The sequence below is a fragment of the Diplotaxodon limnothrissa genome, linkage group LG7, assembly GCF_057381915.1.
Source record: "Diplotaxodon limnothrissa isolate DT_005_m linkage group LG7, D_limnothrissa_male_GT1.1, whole genome shotgun sequence".
In the NCBI taxonomy this organism is placed as follows: domain Eukaryota; kingdom Metazoa; phylum Chordata; class Actinopteri; order Cichliformes; family Cichlidae; genus Diplotaxodon; species Diplotaxodon limnothrissa.
In genome coordinates, this window is record NC_140602.1 from 32,406,625 (window position 1) to 32,429,413 (window position 22,789).

At 40.2% G+C, this 22,789-nt stretch overlaps 1 protein-coding gene across 1 annotated transcript in view; it reads left to right on the forward strand.

Annotated features, from left to right (window-relative positions):
- The window catches only part of dcc (DCC netrin 1 receptor), a 406,171-nt gene that overhangs the window by 233,470 nt on the left and 149,912 nt on the right, over nucleotides 1-22,789 (forward strand). Inside the window, exons 9-12 of the mRNA XM_085359610.1 lie at nucleotides 14,135-14,289; nucleotides 14,938-15,086; nucleotides 15,206-15,344; nucleotides 20,956-21,005. Coding sequence (XP_085215736.1) covers nucleotides 14,135-14,289; nucleotides 14,938-15,086; nucleotides 15,206-15,344; nucleotides 20,956-21,005 — 493 coding nt within the window. The remainder of the gene's footprint in view (nucleotides 1-14,134; nucleotides 14,290-14,937; nucleotides 15,087-15,205; nucleotides 15,345-20,955; nucleotides 21,006-22,789) is intronic.

Here is a 22,789-nt window from a genome sequence, read left to right on the forward strand (position 1 = left end):
CCGTTATAGGGCCTTGGTGAGTAAATTCCCATAGACAACCATGTTAAAATGGCCAAATTTACAGAAGAAAAGGTTGAGAGAAAAGGTTCAAAGTCTGATTTTCAATAATTTTGGGTTACTTTCCCCTTTAAACCAACTGTAGTTGGTATTTTTTTATAACTCTGGATATGGTAAATTATTGCACTTGTCTCAGAATGTAGTTTTAATTGGCTCTCTGACCAATTACATCTTGTGCTGTGCCACTAATTGTAGTAACAGACTGTATTACCGTATTTTTCGGACCATAAGGCGCACAGGATTATAAGGCGCACTGTTGACAAACAGGTCGGTTTTCATACATAAGGCGCACCGGATAATAAAGAACGTTAAACGAAACAAAACAGCCAGATAAGTCAAACTTTACTCAACTCATTCCTCTTGCGTCCTCTACTTACGTACCATTGATTCATTAATGTTGAATTCTCTGGTAGCTGCTCTATAAACACTGGAACAACAGTATATGTTGTTCCAGCTATGTAACTTTGCACTGTCCACTTTCTGCTGTAACAAAACAAATTTCCCATGTGTGGGATTAATAAAGTTTATCTTATCTTACATTAATAACTGCGATTGCATTTGTCAAAAAAAAAAACATCGGGAAAAAAGTTAACGTTCATTCTCCAGGTTCACTGTGTTATGCTTTGGTATGCTAACATAGCTGTGTCGCTAGCAATCACTAGCACAGCTGTCATGAATCGTTGTGCGGCAGGCAGGAGTTGGACCCAAAATGCAGGACTCAGGCACGAGGTTTAAACACAAAGAACTCAGCTTTATTCGCTGGCAGGAGAAAGTCATACAAAGCAAACTAAACTAGAAACTCACAAACTAAACTCACAGTGAGACACAGGGAGATCCACACAGAATGCGGGACGACGCAACACTGACTCAGAGAAAGACAGGGTTTAAATACACTAGGAAGTAACGAGGGGAATGAGACACAGAAGGAGGGCACAGCTGGGAGAAATCAGGACTGACGAGACAAGCAAAGCAGGACACATTTACATAAGACACGGACCATCAAAGTAAAACAGGAAGTATCACACAGAGACGCAAACTTGACACAGTGGAGACAGCAACTAAGAAACACAGAGACATAAACCATAAGGCAGAGGACTCTAAGAACCGAAAGACACAGAGGGGAACTCAAACATGCAGACACAGACTACACAGAACAGAGGGGACACAGAGAAACATGAAGGGCAAGGGATCGAAACTAGAAACCATAGAATAACTCACACAAGTACAATAATACAAACATCACAAGGAACTAAAAACGCTGGGTCAGGAGACCCAGGACCGTGACAACAGCATTATATATCATCTAGCCTAACCTAACTTCAGTAACCCTACAAACGTCACTATTGTGTAGTTTTCTGTCTTCATTCATGTTGGAAGTGATAGCAGAGCTGTACGTTTTATTTTTTTCCAGCAGTCTCTTAGTCAGAACATGATATATCATGCTTAGGTAACTAGTGAAACCAGCAAGCTAACTTCCTGCTAACTTCCTGCTAACTTCTAATTCCGTTAAATTTTATAAATTCTGTTTTCATGGATGCCTGGATGTTAAACTTAATTGTTACACCTAGTAAAGCAGAAACACTGATCATTTTATTAAAGATGAAAGAATTTACACAGTGTTCGTTTGGGACATGATGCGGACGGAGTTTTGGACCCAGATTACTCTGAGCTGCGAGGCTCATGACTACGGTAGCCAAAACACTCAGACAATCCATTAAGCGGTACGGCTTCGTAGCTTAGCAAAGTACTACTGAAACATTTTTTGACAGATTTTTTAGCGCAGTGTACCACATAAAATCGGTTCGAGGTCAGTAAACACAGCCAGAATTCATAGATAAGGCGCACCAGATTATAAGGTGCACTGTTGATTTTTTTGGGGGGAGAAAATTAAAGGATTTTAAGTGCGCCTTATAGTGCGGAAAATACGGTAATAGTAAATGTCTACGAAGGCTGCCAACAGCACTTAAACCTGGTCCTAACTAAGCCTGGTCATTTTTTTATCAGTGCTCATATAAATGAATTGTGTTGACTGTAATAGGGTAGAAGCAGCTAGGGAGAATCAATAGCAATTTAATCAATGTTCACATAGGAAAATAAGAAAATCAACAGCTATACAGACACTATGAGAAAACAATAAAAATCAACTGATTAATTGTTCTAATTAGAGAAACCTTCAATCATAAAGTGAAAAAAACATCTCTCAAGCAATGCTAATATTATAATATGTATTATCTCCTATCTCTCACACAACCATAAGTTCTCATTCAGCTCCTCTAGCTGAAAGACACCCAACTTTGGCTTTATAGTTACAAGCTCTATAGACACAGACACAATCCTGCACCTAACTAGACGTAGGATTTGGGGTTTGGGTGATAGTAGCAAGAAAAACAAGGTGGAAATCCTTGACGCAATTTCCCAGATCCCAATGTTTTTCCTAGAATATTTTACTTATTGTTATTTAAACAAAAGGAGAATTTTAAAAAGAGAAGCATGAGAGATGAACCCCTTTCTGATTATTTCTTTGAAAATGGATTAACTGGATAACTATTAAAGTATACATTTTAATTCTTTATTTGCATATATATGTTTAAAAAATCTTCATTTGCAAAGTTACAAGAGCCATAAATGCTTAGTTCAGGTGGGGAAACGATGTAATCACAGTATTGTAAGATGGTGAAAAATATCTCCTCGCCTAAAGAACGGTCAAGGTGATAAAGGATTGAAGAAAGAGAATCATTGCATAAGCAAAACGATTTGGTGACCCCATATGTGACAGAAAAGCTGAGATGCGCTTTTTTAAAACACTGAACATTTCTGTGGCTTTCAAACCCCAAAATGCACAATGCCAAAAATTTTAATATATGTAATATAATGGGTAAAAGAATGCAAATTGTAACCACCATATAATGCTGTGATTGCAGGCAACCTCTAACTCTCTATGAATAGTACTCATAACCACTATTCACTGGTCATGACAGTTTACGTTAGGGCTGTTCGATATAGCGATATATATCGGATGACGATATGAAAACGTCAATTGTTTCATATTACCCTATCGTTTGTTTCGTGGTGTCGCAAAATAAATTATTTACTGCAATATTTTTTCATCGTCTTGATGGTTTGGTTATGAAAAGTCTGACATGGACTAAAATTATGCAAGAAACCATCCCCACCTCAGACTCAAACACCGCAAACCTCTTCTACCACCTACGCAAGAGTCACGTAAAAGAGTATGGAGAGAGTTTATGGATGAGAAGCAAAAAAAGAGACATCAGGTGCTCAAAATAAACCTTAGACTCATGCTTTTCCCCGCAGCACACCGTGTAATAAATACTGACAAAGAAAATGGCACAAACTTACAAACTTATATCTAAAAATATTCAGTTTCATGCATTGGTCAAAGAACTGGACTCCAGGTACACAACGCCAAGCTGAAAACATTTCACGCAACTCGAGTTTCCCTATATTCCCAGAATTTACAGAAAGTGTAAAATTTTTGTGATATATATCGTTGTCAGGATGATAAATGTCTTATATTGGGATATGAGATTTTGGTCATATCGCACAGCCCTAGTTTGCATATTAATAATCGTGAAACGTAGCACATGGCTATTGTTAGTCAGTGGTGTTAGTTTCAGTTATTGGTCTTATCTTTGGTAAGATGCCATGTCATTATAAAGTAATTGCCAAGACATTTCACACAAATCCTGAAGTCATATCTTGTGGCTCCAAATGAACTATCTGCAGATTGGTAGAGCTGCGTGGGCACATCCTCTGGCAACCAGGATGTGCCCACGCACATTAATATCTGTATAAAGTCTCTATATTATCCAATAAGAAGTGGATGAGGTATTTTTGCCTGGAACAAACTGGCCAGCAGTGACATTGTTTTACAGAGACTTGCTGCTTACTCGGCTGAAAAAGATAGACGAACTCAAGTTGTTGACTCAAAGGCATCTGCAACCAAGATCCTGATTTAGCAGTTGTTAGCTTATAAAGGGATAAAAGTCTGATGGTACAGAGTTTTATACTAACAGTGTGTAAAAGACAACAGTGCATTTCTTAGATCACGGCTCTGGTGCACACAGCAGCTCAAAGCACTGAGTAGAAAAAGCTCTGGGTGACACATTGGTGACTCCCCTGCTGGTGTTAAATGGTTACCTCTGACAGTCGGGGCTCCAGCTGAAGGCTTTCACATCCAGGCTTTTAAGCTTTGTTACCTCAGAGACAATCTAGGCCTGCAGAGCTCTGGGCCTCTGAACGGTAGGCTGGACAAAAGAGCCACTGAAGTTTGTGTCATGAAACGATTCGATAGAGAGATTCTGTCAGTCCTAATGACTTACAGAAGGAATAGAGGCAGAGGTTTTGTCAGTTCTAATGACTTTGAGAAAAATGCCGAGATGGGTTTTGTCAGTGCTAATAACTTGCAGAAAATGAGAGGGGAGGGAGACTGAGAGAGAAAACAATGAAAGATTACAAAAGAAGGGGAATTGGCTGGGGGGAAGGGTGAGAATGACTTTTTTTGTCAGCTGTAATGACTTCCTGGAAATATATTGACAGCAAAATAGAGAAATATCTGGGCAGATCAAGAAAGAAAATGGAAAAGAAAGAAGGCAGAAGGATAAAAAGATGTTTTGAGTAGACATCCATACGAGTCATCACACCTCTTTCCAGAGCAGGTCATACTGATTATTGTTATTTTCAGGATATGTTAGGGTTCTCATAATTACCATCATTTTACATGCCAATGATACCTACCGGTACTCCTTTCTCTTTTCTTTCTCTCTTAATGTTCCCCAGCAATAGCCGTTATTTTGGACTCAATTAGCAATAAAATTAGAACACGTCCTTATACATAGATGCTGTGAGACCAATAAGATGCACAGTTAAATGTAGCCTAAAGCCTTTGACAGGAACTACTATAGGTTTCACTTCAGTTAACCCACCTGACAGGTATTGAAACTTAATGTTAGTCATTATTAGTCTCTGGTTCTCTTCCACAGTGTGTCGTTTGCCCTGTATCCCTCCCCTCAACCCCAACCAGTCACGCCAGATGACTTCCAATACCTGAGCCTAGTTCTGCTTGAAGTTTCTTCCTGTTAAAAGGGAGTTTTTCCTTCCCACTGTTACCAACTACAGGGGTTCATTTGCTAGTTTGGGTTTCTCTCTAATACTGTGGGTCTTTATCTTACAATATAAAGCTCCTTGGGTCAAAGTAGTGGATCAACAAAGATGTCTCTATATCGTTTACTACATGCTTGTTGAAATAGCAAAATGGTGAAAAAATAATACAAAATAGTTTGAGTTGAGAGTTGAGATGATATAATTCTGATCTTCAAGTTGCAGTGGATGTAAATCCCTTTGACACATTTCTGGTATTTAATTGTACCAAGATAAGTACTAATACAAGACCTGACAAAAAGGGGTATTGGGATATCCCCTGGTATATCAAAAAAATTAAATATATATATATATATATATATATATATATATATATATATATATATATATATATATATATATATATATATATATATATATTGGCATTGGTACATTGGCATTGTTAAAATGTCTTAATGTAATGAAGGACTGTCATTTATATTGTTGGGTTTAGTAGCTATTGCCATAACTTTGATTAATACCACACTTAAATAAGGAGATAGCATTTGGAGAAAATAGCATGTATTGTCACATTTAGACATAAATTTGTGGCTGCTGGACTACAGTGAGGAATGACATTTTTGTGCAGAATCCCAAAATGAAAGTAGGAAAACTGCTCTGTCTCAATGTTGGTAGTGGTAGCAGAGCGGAGACAGCAAATGGCCCATAGAGACTTTGGATGAGATGTCCCAGCTCACAAGGAGGGCTGCACATTAGATGGCTGGAAGGGCAGAGTGAGATATCACAGGAAACTTAGATGAACTAGGAGCAGATTGGCAGAGAACGCCGGCAGATAGATTATTGTGCAATAGTGACAATGCAATTTTGAATGATGTGATTTTGACAGCATGGTGAAACTGAAGTGACTGAAAAGTATGCATATAACCAAGAGAAATGGAAACCACATATGAACAACGATTTCCATTTGATCTGAATAGGTCTTTTTGCTGTATACCCACACTATCTCACTTATAGTCTCAAAATAAGGAAGGAAATTCCTCCAATTACATTTGGAAAAGGCCCATCTGTTAACTGTAATAAAGTTGTATACAGCACTACCAATACTTTGCAAAGCTGCCGTCAAATCAAATACATAGTCTCTCTGTGTCTGAATAATGAAGCCTGTTCAAAAGTGCCTTAAGACGGGATTCTTTTTAATGGTCAACACTGGGTGAGTCCTCTGGCTGCAAAAAGAAGTTACATTGTTTAGCCTCTGTTTGTCTATGAGAAAATGAGCCTGTTTCACACTTCATGAATGCTTCAGTAAAGCAATTCATATTAGGTTTAAGGCAGGGGTCCCCAATCACAGTCTACGAGGGCTGGTGCCCCTGCATGTTTTAGATCTCACCCTGGGTCAACACACCTGAATCACATGATTAGTTCATTACCAGGCCTCTGGAGAACTTCAAGACATGTCGAGGAGGTAATTTATCCATTTAAATTAGCTGTGATGGATCAGGGACACATCTAAAACCTGCCGGGACACCGGCCCTCGTGGACTGGAATTGGGGACCCCTGGTTTAAGGTCTCAGCTGTTTACTTCAGGTCTTATTTAATGCAAAATTATGTTCATTTATAAAACATCAGCATGGTGACGAGCGAAATGATCAGTTTGAGGCACAGAAACAGGATTTTGTAAATGTCAATGTCTATGGAAGCTTTTGTTGTTGTTTATACGCTGATCAAAAATTCCTCACTACTTAATCAGCGTATAGTATCAAGTCAGTTAAACTGCTGAATTATTGATCTGGTCCGTTATATAGTGGATGGGTTGTTAATCAGTTACAGCTTTGGTGTTATTAAAATTAACAACAGGTGCACTAGAGGGATAGCAATGCCTCAACCCCCAAAGTAGGAATGGTTTTGCTGGTGGAGGCCACTGACATTTTTCCCTTTTCATTTTTTATGACTGTTTTTTTTCACTAGTTTTTTTTTTGGCTATGGTCTAGGGCATGAGGTGACACCTGGAGCCTATGTTGCACTGGTAGTCTCCTCCAGGATTGCACATCAATATGTGCCAGTGACAGAAGGTTGGCTGTGCCTCCCAGCACAGTCTCCAGAGCATGGGGGATATTCAAGGAGATAAACAGTTACCCCAGGAGAGCTGGACAGGGCCATAGAAGGTCCTTAATCTATCAGCAGGACCAGTATCTGCTCTTTTATGCAAGGAGGAACTGGACGAGCACTGCCAGAGCTACAAAATGACCTCCAGCAGGCCACTGCTGTGAATGTCTCCAACCAGTCAATTAGAAACTGACTTCATGATGGTGACCCGAGGGCCTGACATCCTCTAGTGCAGTGTTTCCCAACCTTTTGGAGCCACAGCACATATTTCACATTAGAAAAATCACACGGCACACCACCAAACAAAAGTGTTACAAAAAGCATATTGATCATTTTTCCCCACGCACCAGGTGTAGCAGAATTGGCTCGGTTTGTCCGCAGTATACCTTTTTTGTTTTTTTCTAACCACTACTCATGCTAGGGCTTTCATCTGGGTCAAAACTTTCTCCGGGACCCAGGTCAGACTGACTGCTTTCTCTTTTCAAATATTTATCTATTGCTATTACACACTGCGTAGTCTCACAGCATGACTATTATGTAATTTCTTCTTCGTCTTCTTCTCTTTTACTGGCAGTTGGCAACCCATTTAATTAGAGCAAGTAATTGTACTGCCCTTTAGTGGAAGAGAATATAATTGTTCTGCCCGTTACTCATGCTGAGTACTAAACAGGTGGAACCAGATAATCTTCCATGGCACACCATTTGGGAAACTCTGCTCTAGTAGGCCCGATTGGCATTTCGAATAGCAGTATTGTCACATCCACCACTGGCACTAGGGATGGCACCGGTTCTGATATAAACGGTAGTAACCAGACCAAAAAGCAGCGCACATTTCGGTGTTTTTTTCCTGAGCTGTGATACACTTTAGATTCTAGCCAATCATTTTACGTTTCCGAGGATAGTAGGCGGGCCCAGGTACGTACGTTCTTTTAGAGCAGAGCTACAGATTAAAAATGCCCAAGGCGAAGCGGTCAAAAGTCTGGCTGTACTTCACATCAAAATATGCAAACTCAGCAGCCTGCAACAAGTGCTTTGAGCTGATACTGTGATACTGTCAAAGGAGGTAACACCTCAAATCCGATGAAACACCTGGCGATGCATAGCGTTTTTTTTAAAAGCCGAGAAATGGGCCGTATTTGATAGCTTGCTGCGAGACCTCACATCGAGCACATCTACTGCGGGTGGGTTGCCTGTTATCGGACCCGGAGTTAGCAACATCCCCCAAAAACACGAAGAGGAGAGTCCTGGCCCCTAGCCCTGCCAGTGTAGCAGAAATGATGATGGCAGCAGCAGCCGTTCTTCTCTGCGTGAGTAGCTTAATGTTGTTCGTGTGTAATTTACATTGAGTAGGCTAACCACGTTATTACATTAATGCATGTAAGGTGAACTAGTAAACATCATCATAGCTACATGCGGCTGTCTTCTTGTTTGATGGCAGATGCTCCCTTCACCCTGGCCAAAAAGGCTAAAATGACCAAAGAAAAAGTGGAAAACAGCTAAACATGAGAGGTTTTTTGGACAAAGTTTGTGTTTTTTCCATTGTTTAAGCCCTGCTTCCAGCCAAGAGTGATGCCATAAATCCCCTATAGCTGCAGAAAAGGCTAACATCGTAATCTTTTTACAAAAAAACAGCTGACCATGAGAGGCTTTTGGACCAATTTTGTGTTCTCCATTCTTTAAGCACCGTTTAAGCACCGGCACCGTTTCAAAAGTACCGGTTTGGCACCGGTATCGGATAAAACCTAAACGATACCCATCCCTAACTGGCACCATGTGTTTTTCACAGATGAGAGCAGTTTCACCCTGAGCACATGTGACAGACATGAAAGGGTCTGGAGAAACAGTCGAGAAGATGTAATGCTGCCTGTAACATCGTTCAGCATGACTGGTTTGGTGGTGGGTCATTGAGGATCTGGGAAGGCATATCTGTGAGGGACAGAGCTCTACATGCAACAACACCCTGACAGCCAGGTATCAGGATGAAATCCTTGGACACATTGTCAGACCCTTACCTGGTGTAGTGGTTCCTGGTTTACAACAATATCTGGCCTCATTGGACAAGAGGACCCAGGCAGATCCTCGAGGACGAAAGAAATGATGCCACCGACTCGCCCCCCCCCCCCCCCCCCCTCAATGGGGGGGGGGGACCTAAATCCAATGGAACACCTCTGGGACATTATGTTTCAGTCCACTTGATGCCTCCAGGTTGCACCTCAAACTGTGCAGTCTGAGCTCAATGGTGTCTTGGTCGCGATTTGAGAGGAGATCCCCGGGACACCATCTATCATTTCATTAGGACCTCCCTTGTCAATCATTCATATGAGCACATGGAGCCCATATAAACTACTGAGCACCATTTTCAGTTGTTGCAAGGAAATTTTGGCAAAATGAACTAGCCTGCTGCATGGTGATGTTTTCAAAATCTTCTTTTAACATTAGCAGTATATTTTCTAATTACATGCATTGATGTGTGTTATTTAGAGTTTAATGTGAAGCTTTTGAATGCTGTAATTGTAGGTACATTGAAGCTGCAAATGCAGTTTGTAATGTTAAAGGAGTAAACCAAATGCTCAGAGTGAAAATGTGCCAGCAGTATGGGACAATAGGTGGTGAATTAATAATGCTATTTTTAAATTTAGAAAGCCTGTTTAGTGCAGGTGGGGTTTTAGTGCCATGGTGGAATTTAGTCTCACTTGAGAGTGATGTTGTTGCTGCTAAACTGCAGCTATATTGCGACCCCAAGGCTGATGAGATTAGGGTGGAGCAGAAACTCTGGAGGGTAAGGAAAGGGAGAGATAAAAACAGAAAGAGGTGAGATCCTTAGAGAGCGGGAAAAAATGACCAAGAAAGGCCAGCAAGATGAGAAGGACTCAGTAAAGATGTAAGCAGAGGAAGAACTATTTTTTTCTCTCTCCGTGGGTTATTCCTGTTCGAGCCGACTTACTGCCCTCACACGGTGGCCTTTTCAAGGCCAAACAGAGTTCACTCTGTATCCAGCCTGCTGGTTACCTCCACATACAGCTTTGTGTCGCTGCCTTTTTACTCGGCAGCCTTGGAAAAAAAAGCCATGGATTTATATACCCCGAGAACTCCACTCACCTTTTGTGTTTTCTTTAACCTTTGTGTGTCACTGCTGCTGCGGGTGATAGCGCTTGATTTGTGTCAGTGTGTCAGATTGCCATGTAATTTACCGTGTACATCTGTGGTCTGCAGATGATAAATTCTGATAACCTCTTGACAAACTGCCCCCCCAAAAAATCACCTAAGGTCCTCGTTCAGAATGGCTGATATACTGCACATGGTGTAAGTTGTTTATTGAACAATTGTGGGAAGCTTAAAGAGGATAAGCGCAGCAAATTCTACATCCGTTTTAATCATAGTATGAGCAGGCCGCTTTGTCATTGAACCTGCCACATGCAACAATCCTATCTCAGTGGCAGTGTGTGGAATTACATGAAGATCTTGGTAAATGAACCTTTAGAATGGAATTCTCAAGTAAAACCCAAATATGGTGTGGTTAACCACGTGATGACCCTAAACACAGCCCTGAACACAACCCTGAGCAATCTGAATAAATAATAATAATGGATTGCATTCATATAGCGCTTTTTGAGACCCTCAAAGCGCTTTACAATTCCACTATTCATTCACTCTCGCATTCACACACTGGTGGAGGCAAGCTACAGTTGTAGCCACAGCTGCCCTGGGGCAGACTGATAGAAGCGAGGCTGCCATATCGCGCCATCGGCCCCTCTGGCCGATCAATTATATCAATATATAATTGATGTTTTTATTATATTGTCCTCAAAAGAAATGACAGTCAGTGAGCAAAGACAAAAACATTCTGACAAACTTTAAAGGTAGTAATATGTCCATTTTACCCTTTAGAGTTAGGGTTCATCCTTATCAAAAAGCAGTAAAGGCTCAACAACCAGTTAAAAAACAACCCTTATAAACTTAATGTCTTTAGAACACAAGTTAAATTGTTACACTCAGTCCAATTCACTTTACTCAAATAGCAAAACTATAGCTGTGGTGGAAAGTTAAAGGTTGGTGGTGGTTTGGTTTAGGAGGCTTATTGCTTTCCCCCATGCATTCTCCCAATTGCATTCATCATCAAGGTTGCTCATTTTGTCAAAAATCCCATCGTAATACACATGATTAGCCTCAATCTTGCCTCTGCCACATGGCCCTTAACAATAAAAGCTGAAGTGAAATGAACAAAGCCAATTCAACTACAATAACAGAATACTGCTTCTGCATCTGACAGGAGATGCTGCTGATAAGGTGTCCTTAAGAGTCAGTACCTGGACCCTGCTGTAAGACAAAAAGGTGGCTGAAAGGGGTTAGTTTTTCACATGATTGCTGTTGCTGAACTGCTTTATATCCACCCATATTAGCCAACAGCAGTACAAGAAGTAAATGAAATCAAGTAACAGTAACAGATTTTTATAACTTACCAGGAAGTCCTATTTTTTGTCGTCTGTCTGTGTATAAATGAAGTTGACTCATACAGCTCCAGCCACTGCCATTAAACTGGAGACCCCCATTTCTGATTATCAGCCAGAAGACTGAGATTTATGTACCATTTGTTTGTCTGTGGTTTTTCTTTTCTTTTCCATTTGCTGGTTAGATTTAAGCCCTAAACACTGCCTGTAGTTGTCTAACATGTTAGGTTTAACAACAATAACCTGACACATTAGTTTAATCCACATTTAAATGTGAGTCTAGTGCCATTTTTAACAGAGTTTATATGTGACAAGCAGGGAATGAGACGCGTTTGTGTCAGGCTTGTACAACAAACAAAAGAAGAAATGTGTTCTCACCTTTTGAACTGATTGATCCGTGGTTTTGTAATGAGAAGTGTGAAACAGCTAAGTGTTCTTTTCCTGTAATTTTAAAATACAGCCGAAATGCTTATAAATGAACATATTATATCTATTTTTTTTAATCTGCACACACACGGTGCAGTTTGTAGGAGTTATAAAGAACTACAGACACATTTTACTTGTGACTGCTCTGCATTTTGTACATATTGAGACAAATTTAAATCCTCTCTAGTATTTAAAAGACTAAGCTGCAGGATAGACAGTTTTCTAAACTACAGGTTTTATCCAGCTGCTGTAAAGGAAAAAAGGGAAGTATGGCATTATAGGTCAAGTTCAACTTGTCACCGTATGTAGCTGCTGACACCATGCTACGTCCAGTGGAATAAAAACTTACAAGTCACCACAAAGTCACTGTTATAAATTTGCAGACCTGAGTGGAATATGATGGAAATTGCCACAGAGAAAAGAAAAAACATATAATAGAGGCTGGACAACTGCTTTTAACTTTGAGAGGTGGGTGTAAGACAATTCTCTGAAGGTTTTACTCACTCATTTGCAGTGTTTCACTGGGGAAAATATGATGTAAAACAGTATTGGAAATGGGTAGCTCAGGAAGAGACAATTTGACTGATTGTTGCATCCCGGCTAAAACTTAAAGCTAAAAGCAACTGAAACTGTGCCTCAGTGTTCTTTAATTTAGGGAAGTAGCAAAGATTTTGGGCCTGGAAAATGACTTTACAAGTGGATTGTTTGCCATTGAAAATTTCCCTCTAAAAGCAACAAGCTGACACTTTACGGTGTCTTACGTTAAGGTAGGCTAACAGAGCCCTGTTGCAAATCTACAGTTAACAGACATGAAGTTCATTTGTATTTGTCCCACAACTCTAAGCTATGACTGCGAGAGTCTTTCGTTATGTTAAACCTTCTTGAAATGAGCTGAACAGACATGGCCTGTAAATGGTAAATGGCCTGTATTTATATAGCGCTTTACTAGTCCCTAAGGACCCCAAAGCGCTTTATATATCCAGTCATCCACCCATTCACACACTGGTGATGGCAAGCTACATTGTAGCCACAGCCACCCTGGGGCGCACTGACAGAGGCGAGGCTGCCGGACACTGGCGCCACCGGGCCCTCTGACCACCACCAGTAGGCAACGGGTGAAGTGTCTTGCCCAAGGACACAACAACCAAGACTGTCCAAGCCGGGGCTTGAACCGGCAACCTTCCGATTACAAGGCGAACTCCCAACTCTTGAGCCACGATCGCCCCGACATGCACATTGAACTAATGATGAGCTTGTAATTGCACTGAATTCATTACTGCTTATTTAAAACCTTTCACACCATCCCCGGCTACAGTAATTTATTTACAGTACATATCTGAGCAGATCCCATTTCCCTTCTGTCTGAATTAAGGATGAGTTACAAAGCTCTTTTGTGCTTCTCAGTGGTGAAGTCAAGATTTGGCATGCAGTGAACATCAGTGCAGGGATGTTTTATCTGTTTTCATCAAAAGGAAGCAAAATCCTGCCAACATAAAGTTTCCTTTTATGTTTTATCTCCAGGAATATTTTCAGTATTCTTTATTTAAAAATGCAACAGCATGTTTTCCTTACAGTGAACTGAAGCCCCAGTGTGTGTGTGTGTGTGTGTGTTTGATGTTACTGTGGAAACATGCTAATCATTGCATCTGGGTTCGTCTCATCTGTGGTCTGGCGATTAGTTGAGAACTGCGAGGCTGCAGAGGTGCTGTAACCTGAGGATTAGCAGCAGACAGTGAGGGATTACACAGATTGCAGCTGATTACAGGGGAGATTATCTGTGCTGTTACAAAGTGGAGATGGACTGGGATTACCTCCCAGTTTACGTCTATTTAAATAAAACCCTAAATAAAAAAAAAAAGGATGTAGTTGTTATATGTAATTACAATTACTTTCAGGAAAAGACAGTTGGTTCTTTTTCCTTTCTTTTCTTGTTTTTCCTGTAATTAGCAGTTAATCCATGGTGCTTTTTTCCATGTTAGGGAGAGGTCAGTGAACGTGTCAGAGCCGGAGTCTCTGGAGCTGACAGTTTCCAACCTGAAGCCGGAGGAGAGCTACAGCTTCAGAGTTGTCGCTTATAACGATGTTGGGCCAGGAGAGAGCTCCGCCCCCCTCAAGATCACCACAAAACCTGATCGTAAGACACAAACACTCCATCACACACAAACACACACGCTCAGTCATCTGTATAAAACTTCTTTTTCTTTTTGCACATTATTTCATATTTTGGGTCAGACTACAGTTGAGCTCAGTGAGGCAGACTGTCAAGACCAACATCAAGCTATGGAGTTCTCTGTTAGCCAATAGCAGAAGGAGAAAATAGGTAGAAAGACCCAGACTTGCTGTGATGCATGGATGGATCCATGGCTGTTGTTGGTTCCTTACACCTCTTTTCTCGTGATCTCACTCAGGTGGAAAACGTGGAATGTCTGGCCCAGATGTGGCCCACATTTGGCCTTGAATAATGTCCAAGTTATATAGGCCAGATGTTACTATAGCAGGCTCACTCAGCGGGTTGTCTAAGCTATTGTAAATCGAAATGTCAAATCATTAAAAATGCATCTGATTTTCCGGTCAGTATATTATCTTTTTTTTTTCTTAAGACATTAAACCTGTCTATGCTTAAATTTAGTGATACTGGAGTGAAATAGGCCTTTATTATAAAATGATAGCTAGCTATCCTCTTGACTCTCATGAAAATCAGATCATGCTGTCCCTGCAGTAAAGGTAACACATGTCTAAAAGTAGCAGCACTGGTAACAGAAGTGTTTGTGTGTGCCTTCAGTCCAAGTTCCCAGCAAGGTGGAGTCTCTCCGAGCGTTGGCTCTTTCTCCAACCTCCGTTCAGGTTAGCTGGGAGCCACCCAGCTTTCCGAACGGCCCCATCCTGGGCTACAGGCTGCTGTGGACCGAGAGCCCGTCGGGCAAGGAGCAGGTGAGCTCCATCACCAATGGATTATGATGCTTTAGATAGTCTGAGTCATTGTTTTGGAGTTCATTTGACCTTATTCAGTTGTTTGTTGAATGTAATCAATACTCTGTGTTTGTGTTCAGAGTGTGGAGGTGAATGGACAAAACTACAAGATGGAGGGACTCAACAAGTTCACAGAGTACACAGTTCGAGTTTTGGGCATCAATCGCTATGGACCAGGGACTGCCTCAGATGCCGTCAGTGTCACCACCCAATCAGATGGTGAGCTGTGTCTTAACATTTCCTCATTTATTCAGTGTGGAAAATCACATGTATCAGGAAATGAAACATGACATGACCATGTTATAACAGAAGGAAAGTCACAGAGGCTTTTTCTCTGTCACTGAAATTCCACCGGTCTTCAGTATCCCATTATCCACTCTTTCATCTTCTTTTCTCAGTTTTGATAGTAGCCTTAACATCCACTCACTCACCAGTGAACAGCACTTGTCTTGTATGAATCCCATTTGGGTATGCAAAGAGGTAAAACTTCTTTATAAAGCAGTAGATATAGTTCTGTGCACATCTTGTCCACTATTCCCACAGTGGTCTTCAGGAAACCTTCTCCAGAATTCTCCAGGCCTTTTGTTCCATTATCTGGAAAAAGAATATGCCAAACTATTTCATAATGATCTGGGCTCTGGGATCTGATGGATCAGATACTTTTACCCTGGTTTTGCATGGGGGTTCAAAATCTGATGGTACTTTTCTGCATTCATAATTTAATACATTTTGATAAGATCTGCAAAACCACTGGATGGAAGGCATCCCCAAACCGTGACAGAGCCTCCACTGTGTTTTACAGGTTGTAAGAATGGCTTCTTGACAGCCACCCATTCAGTGAAACTTTTTCAGATTTCAGATAAATCTCTGATTTTTTTTTTCCTATTTCTTAAGGACATCACTTTCAGATCCTGTTCATCTGGTGTAGATAAGCAACCTTTTCCTTTGCTCTTTACTCTTCTCATTGCCTCAGATTTTGTAAGGATGCAGTGCACAGCATGCTGAAATATGCCAACTTTGAACTGTTGTGCAATAACACTTTGAGAAAATACAAGAAAGTCTGGCATCTTGAATACAAACTATAATGAAACGAGAGGTGACCAAAGATTCTAACCTAACCCTCACTGTTAATACATCTCTGGAAAATTGGTGGACAAAATTGGAGGGTTAAAATAGCAGCTCACTGTCTTCTTTGGGTTGTGCTGTATATATATACTATTTGGCTAGACTGATTAAACACAGTACAGTAATAAATACGGAACTTCTTGAAAGAATTGTCAGCGTCATACAGTAACAAAAAGAAAAGCTAATTTATTATATTTACAGGATCTATTGCTTCTATTCCTTCCAGCCACGTCCACTGTTAATTTCTAACAGCAGCACAACAATGACACACTGGAGCACAGGCCTTTTTTTTTAAGTTGCCCACAATAGGCTGTTAAAAATCCACTCTCTCTGAAATACCAAGGACATGATCTCAATGGAAGCTGTCACTGTGGTTATTGAAGAAAGTATTGATTTTGGTGGATGTTCAAGAGTGAACTTAACCCATCCAGTTTAAAAGAATCTGAAGAGGATTTTTATTTTATTTTTTGCAAGCTGGGACTTGTTATAAAACGAGTGTTTTCATTTTGTTGATGTCTTATCTCAGTCTGAGGCAGTCCACGCTGAAAATTCTTCCGCTCAGGCCATACATCACCCGTGCAACATGCATTTTATTCAGCTGGGTCCTCAAAAGTCTGAAATACAAATTTGCACAAAGTACATTTTTATGATCAGTAAATTGTCTTAAATTTTGTTTCGATGGGTTATGAATATATTTAGTCACATAACCATAACCACCACATTTAGCTCACACAAAGTGACTACATCTTTAATGTCATGCTATTTTTGAAACAATCTAGACTCTGATCCCGATTCTGACGACTATATCAGCGAAAGATAACCAGACCTCATTTTAAGACACAGCAGTTTCACTTTTCAGACCCTGAAGCAACATCCAAATTATAAAGTACAGCTTGTTAGTACTGGGTTGGACCGCCTTTTTCCTTCATTCTTCATGGCACAGATTCAACAGGGTGCTAGAAATATTCCTCAGACATGAACATGACAAACAGTTGCAGCAGATTTGAATCTCTTTATTCACTACATCTCAGAGGTGCTCTATTAGATTGGGATCTGGTGATTGCAGATGCCATTTGAGTACAGTGTCGTGTTCAAGAAACCAATTTGAGATGATTTGAAGACATGATTAATATGTTATTAATATCCTTAACCACAAGGAGTCCAGAATATTAAAGAGTGACTTGTGCAGTCTGACTGGTTTGAACTGGTCCTAGTTTCAAGCAGCACTTCAACTTAGATCTGAAAACTGCTGGGCGAGGTGGTGTCTATTACCTGGCACTGTGTATATGTGTGTGAGAGAAAGACACCGAGAGAAGAGCCAATGGGAACACAGTCTTTAGCCCTTCTCATAGACAGCCCCCCTTCTTGCTGTCAGGAGTTTCATTAGGAGACTCGGGGGTCTTTAATTAAGTAGGCAGAAGAAGGAGCAGCTTCATTTAAACCTCCTTTTAGCCTGACACATTAAATGGAGTCCACACACACACATACACACACACACACACACTTTCTCTTTCACATGGTTCAGTATTAAAGTTCGTCATGTGTGGCGCAGAAAAGAGGAAGAAACGAGGAAGTTCATAAGTCATGAAAATACTCAGAGAAAACGTAGGAAAAGAAATAGATTCAAGAAACGTATACTTGCATGCACTAGTTTTAGTGACCAGCTAATCACCTTTACTCGCTGATTGTCTGACAAAATCCTCATATCTCACATCTTATTTTAATGTTACCACATAAAAATCCAAGAGCCTTAGCCTTGACGTATTCTTTACAATCACTGATTTGATTAATTTGACCTTTCACTGCCCACTACAGACACAGGGAGTGAAATGTCAGTGGGTGACACTGGGAGCCTAATATGTTATCACAGATACTATTAAAGAGTTTGTGGCCTACAAATAGTGGACACTTGACTAGATAAATACATCAGACTAGACGTTCTCAGGGTGAAAAGGGATTGTTCAGTGTGGATTGTTCACTTGGTAGACACAAGAAAAATTGGACTATTACAAAGTACTCAGCATAGGTTTAGGCATGTCCACATCTAGTTGCCCTCAGAAAGACTAGTCACTTAAACTAATATTTTTTTTTTTATTGTACATCAGTTGATGTCAACTTTGGGTTTAAGCAACCTCAAGCATTTAGAGATGTAGACAAAATCAAGACCAGCTGCTGGAATTCAAGCTGAGGATGAGGATGGGGAAAAAGCCGATTGAAGTGACTTTGAGTCTGACATTGTTGTTGGTGCCACACATGCTGGATTGAGGATTTCAGTAACTGCTGATCTGTTGGGATTTTCCTACACAGCCATCACTAGGGTTAAGAGAGAATGGTCCGAATAATGAGAACATTTCCAGTTAGTGGTGACTGTCTGAGTGAAAACGCCTTGTTGGTATGAGAGGCCAAAGGAGAATAGCCAGACTGCTTCGAGCAGAAGTGAAGGTAATAGTAACAGAGATAACCGCTCATTACAACTGAGGTATACACAAGAGCATTTCTAAACGCACAACACATCAAACCTCGAAGCAGAACTACACAAGATTAGACTGGGTGCCATTTCTGTATAAGAACAGGAAAATGATGCTATAGTTCACACTGATTCACCAAAAATGATAAATAGTAGAGTCCAAAAAGGTTGCCTGGTCTGATGTGACACTCTGACCCTAGCATGGGATCAGAATTTGGCACCAACAACATGGAAGCCTAAATCTATCCTGCCATGTATCAGCACTTTAGGCTGCTGGTGAATGTGTAATGGTGTTTGGGAATATGTTCATCATGTTAATCCCTTTATGACCACAGTGTACTCATCAGCTTGATAACATGCCATGTAGCAAAGGTCGCATAATGTCAAACTAGTTTCTATTTGGTTTTAATTACGGGAATTCACAGTCACCAGTCCAATAGAGCACCTTTGAGGTGTGGTGCGAGCAAAGTTTCACTTCATGGATATGCAGCCGGAAAATCTGCAGAAACAATGTGATGCTTTCATGTGTGTACCATGAAAAATTAATGCAGGTCCGAAGCCATCAGGGGGTCTAATCTGGCACTAGCAAGGTTTCTCAGTGAAGTATCTGTTAAGTATATACGCACCTTTTGGCCTGAAGAAAGGGAATACATTATTAGCTTGAGGTCCAGTAATTAGCCCTCGTGGGTATGATTGTTTAAATTGTAATGGACTCACTGGCATGTAAGCACTCGACTTATGCTTATCCAACCAAAGTTGGATATTGCATAAGCTGTGTGGACATTTCCCTCCAAGAAAAAATGCTGCTGGTGCTAGCACTGCTAATATTAGCCACACTCTGCAAACAAATCTGACATCTGATGATTGTCACACATTTTAACTGCATTTAAATTATAATTTCATTACTGAAAATCCATTTCAAATGGTTCTAAAATATAGTTCTGAAGGGGTCTTGAATGAGGTTTCAGAAGTCCTAGTTTCACTCTGGCTCCCTATACTCTCCTGCTATTATTCCTAGCTTTTGCATGGTAGGACAGTGTGCTTTACATTTTCTACACAGACTGAGTCCTTTAATATCAATGCAACATTCAGCTTCTGATGGGTGTGCTGAGAGGGACGCTGTGATTAATAAACTTCCACAGAGGCAGAGAGAACGGAGGCGTGTGTCCAGCTGCAGTCACACCATAAAAATGATCTGAAATAACACAAACACACACTTGCAGATGCAGAGCGGCTGTATTGTGAATCTTCCGGCTGTGTCTCGATGATAACGGTGACTTGTGGGCTAATTGAATTTACAATAAAACTGATTCATAGACACACGTTGGAAGACACACACACACACACAGACATAAATAGCGAGCAGCTGAATCAACAGATAAGCCGTTGACAGTTAATCAGGCATCTGATTGGACAGTTCACTCAAACCAATGTTGCACTTTTGCTGGACACAAAAACGCATCTGCTGCTTTTTCTAGAAGTCTGTCAACTCTCTCTTCTATTATTCATTCATCTCTTCTTCTTCTTCACCACCATCCTCTCTTTTGTGTTCCATTTATTCTGGTGTTTTTCAGTGCTTTTGGTCTCTCTGTGAGTCAGTTAGCAAGATTACACAAGAACTTTGGAGCCAAATTTCATGAAACTTCGGGAGGTGGAGCTCCTCCAGTTTGTGTTTGTCTTCCTATTTCATCCATTCATTTTTTCTTGTCTTTGTTTGATCTCTTTTTAGCTTCTCCTCTTTGTTTGATTATTTTTCTTTCCTTTGCATCTTCCTCTTCATCTTTTTTTGTGCTTTCATGTACTAAAACCAAGTTTTTTCCTCTCTAAACTTAAAAGCTCTTATGTTTCATTCTTTTTCATCTTCTGCTCTGTTTGTTATGTGTAATTTTCAGACCTTTTACATTATTGCAGCCATAACAATGTAAAAGTAGCATTAAAAATTAAACTTTTTTTACGTTAAATATTAATAGCGTTCCTATTCATGCATGTACATGTGTAGTTGTCATTTTGCAGGAGCATAGATTTGTTTGCATATTCAGGACTGAACCAGCATGTTACATTTTAAAGTTTAAAGTCATGTTTGAATGTACAACCAGAAATACACTTTTTCTCCATAGCGGCTTCCTTTTTTATTAATAAATAATATCATTAGAGCTATTGTTGTATTTTCGTATTGATTTATATGTTGCATTGTTTGTTTTCCTGACATTTTCCTTTCCTTTACATTTGTCTCTGCAGTACCCAGCGCTCCTCCACAAAACATCACCTTAGAGGTCGTCCTGTCCAGGGTGAGTTTAAATACCCATATTTTTATTCCCTCTTCTCTCTGCTCACATCCATACACTGCAACAACATCCACATCATAATCTGCTCCATTCGCGGTGGTATTACCAGTAAAATCCAACGTTATCCCCTTGAACAGAAAGACTCTTTCACCTTTTACGATCTGAGCTTACAGACTTTAACATCACTGCCTGACTTTCCAGGTTCTGTCTCCCTTGAAGTGACTGATGGCTGCTTATTCTGACCCACATCTAAACAGTGACACAGCCATCAGTCAGCAGTCGCTCTCTAGTGATCTGGCCTCTTTTTACTGATTGATGGGATCCTAGAATGTGCATAAATAAATGTCTTTCTGCATTTTTCCCAACTCATTTATGTTTCCTCTGTTGACTGTCCAAGCTGCTCATGTGATTTATGTGTTGAAAAATATTTACATGCTCTAATTCACACAAAGTCAATACAGAAATCGACATTTTATGTCACAAAAAATGAGTGACACCCCCTCTGTGCCCACCAACAGATCAGACAGCCGGTTCAAGGGTTGTAGCCATGAAGTGAAGGAGCTTTTCTAACTTCTTTAACCCTGTGAGACCTACAGTGCTGTGCAAAAGTCTTGAATCAGCCTTCATTTCTTGATATTTTTCTAGGAAGATAGTAAATAGCTGCAGTGATATACTGAAATGTGTGCAAATGTAAATGGCAATATAGTGCACTGCTCAAATAAATGAAGTAACAGTGATCAGAGTTTGGTATTAAGCCAGTAAAACTTGTGAGATATTGATCTGGTCAGTTAAGTAACAGAAGGGGTTGTTAATCAGTATCAACTGCTTTCATTTGAATGAAATTAACAATACATGCAGTACAGGAACAACAATAAGAAGCTATGCATTGTTTTGGCTAGGGTCAGTGCCACTATTGTTACCAGGTGATACATGAACCCTACAGAGATCCCACAGGTAGTCCAACTCCTCTAGGATGGTACACCAATACATGTAATTGCCAGAAGGTTTGCCACAATAACACAAAGAAAACAGAGAAAACCCCAACAAACATACTCCCTTATGAGCAAGCGCTTTGGTGACAGTGGGAAGGAAAAACTCCCTTTTAACAGGAAGGAACCTCGAAAAGCACCAAGCTGAGGGAGGTGCAACCATTTGCCGTAAATTAATATTTAAGGCTAAAAGTAATTTCTAATATTTGTGTGTTGCAATTTGCAAGATCAAAAGTCTTATATCAATTTGGTCAATCTCAAATTCAAGATTATCCTCTTAGGTATGTCCAGACAGCTTCCAGGATGGCTGCTCTGTAGGTTCACTAAAGACCTCAAACCTGGACAGATAGTAAACATCAACTTTGGTTTCAAGCTGGATGCATTTCATGTTGATGATTCATTTTGATGATGAGCAGCTACAGCCAGCAGTTTTGAATGGAAGCATCAAGAGTTTTCAAAACCAAAGGCAGTTCTACTGCCGTTTCTACTGACTTCTAATCTTAAGTCCAGCAGTGTCTTAGGAAAGAACAGTCAGAGGAAACAATATGAACTATGGTATGTGCCAGTGTGCCATCCTGTGCTGCCTCAGGATACATTGAAAATGCATAGAAAGGCTGTTGTCTTGACTTTGTCTCAGGAGAAGCCCACAGTGTAGGGTTTTGAAGAGCTTTTATTTAAAAGTATACTTCTCAAATATAACAGAAAATGTGTCTGGTAGCAGACATTCGGGAAAAAAACCAAAATGTAGCAAGGATCATCCCTGTTTAAAGAAAATTAGTCAAAGGAAAAATAATTTGG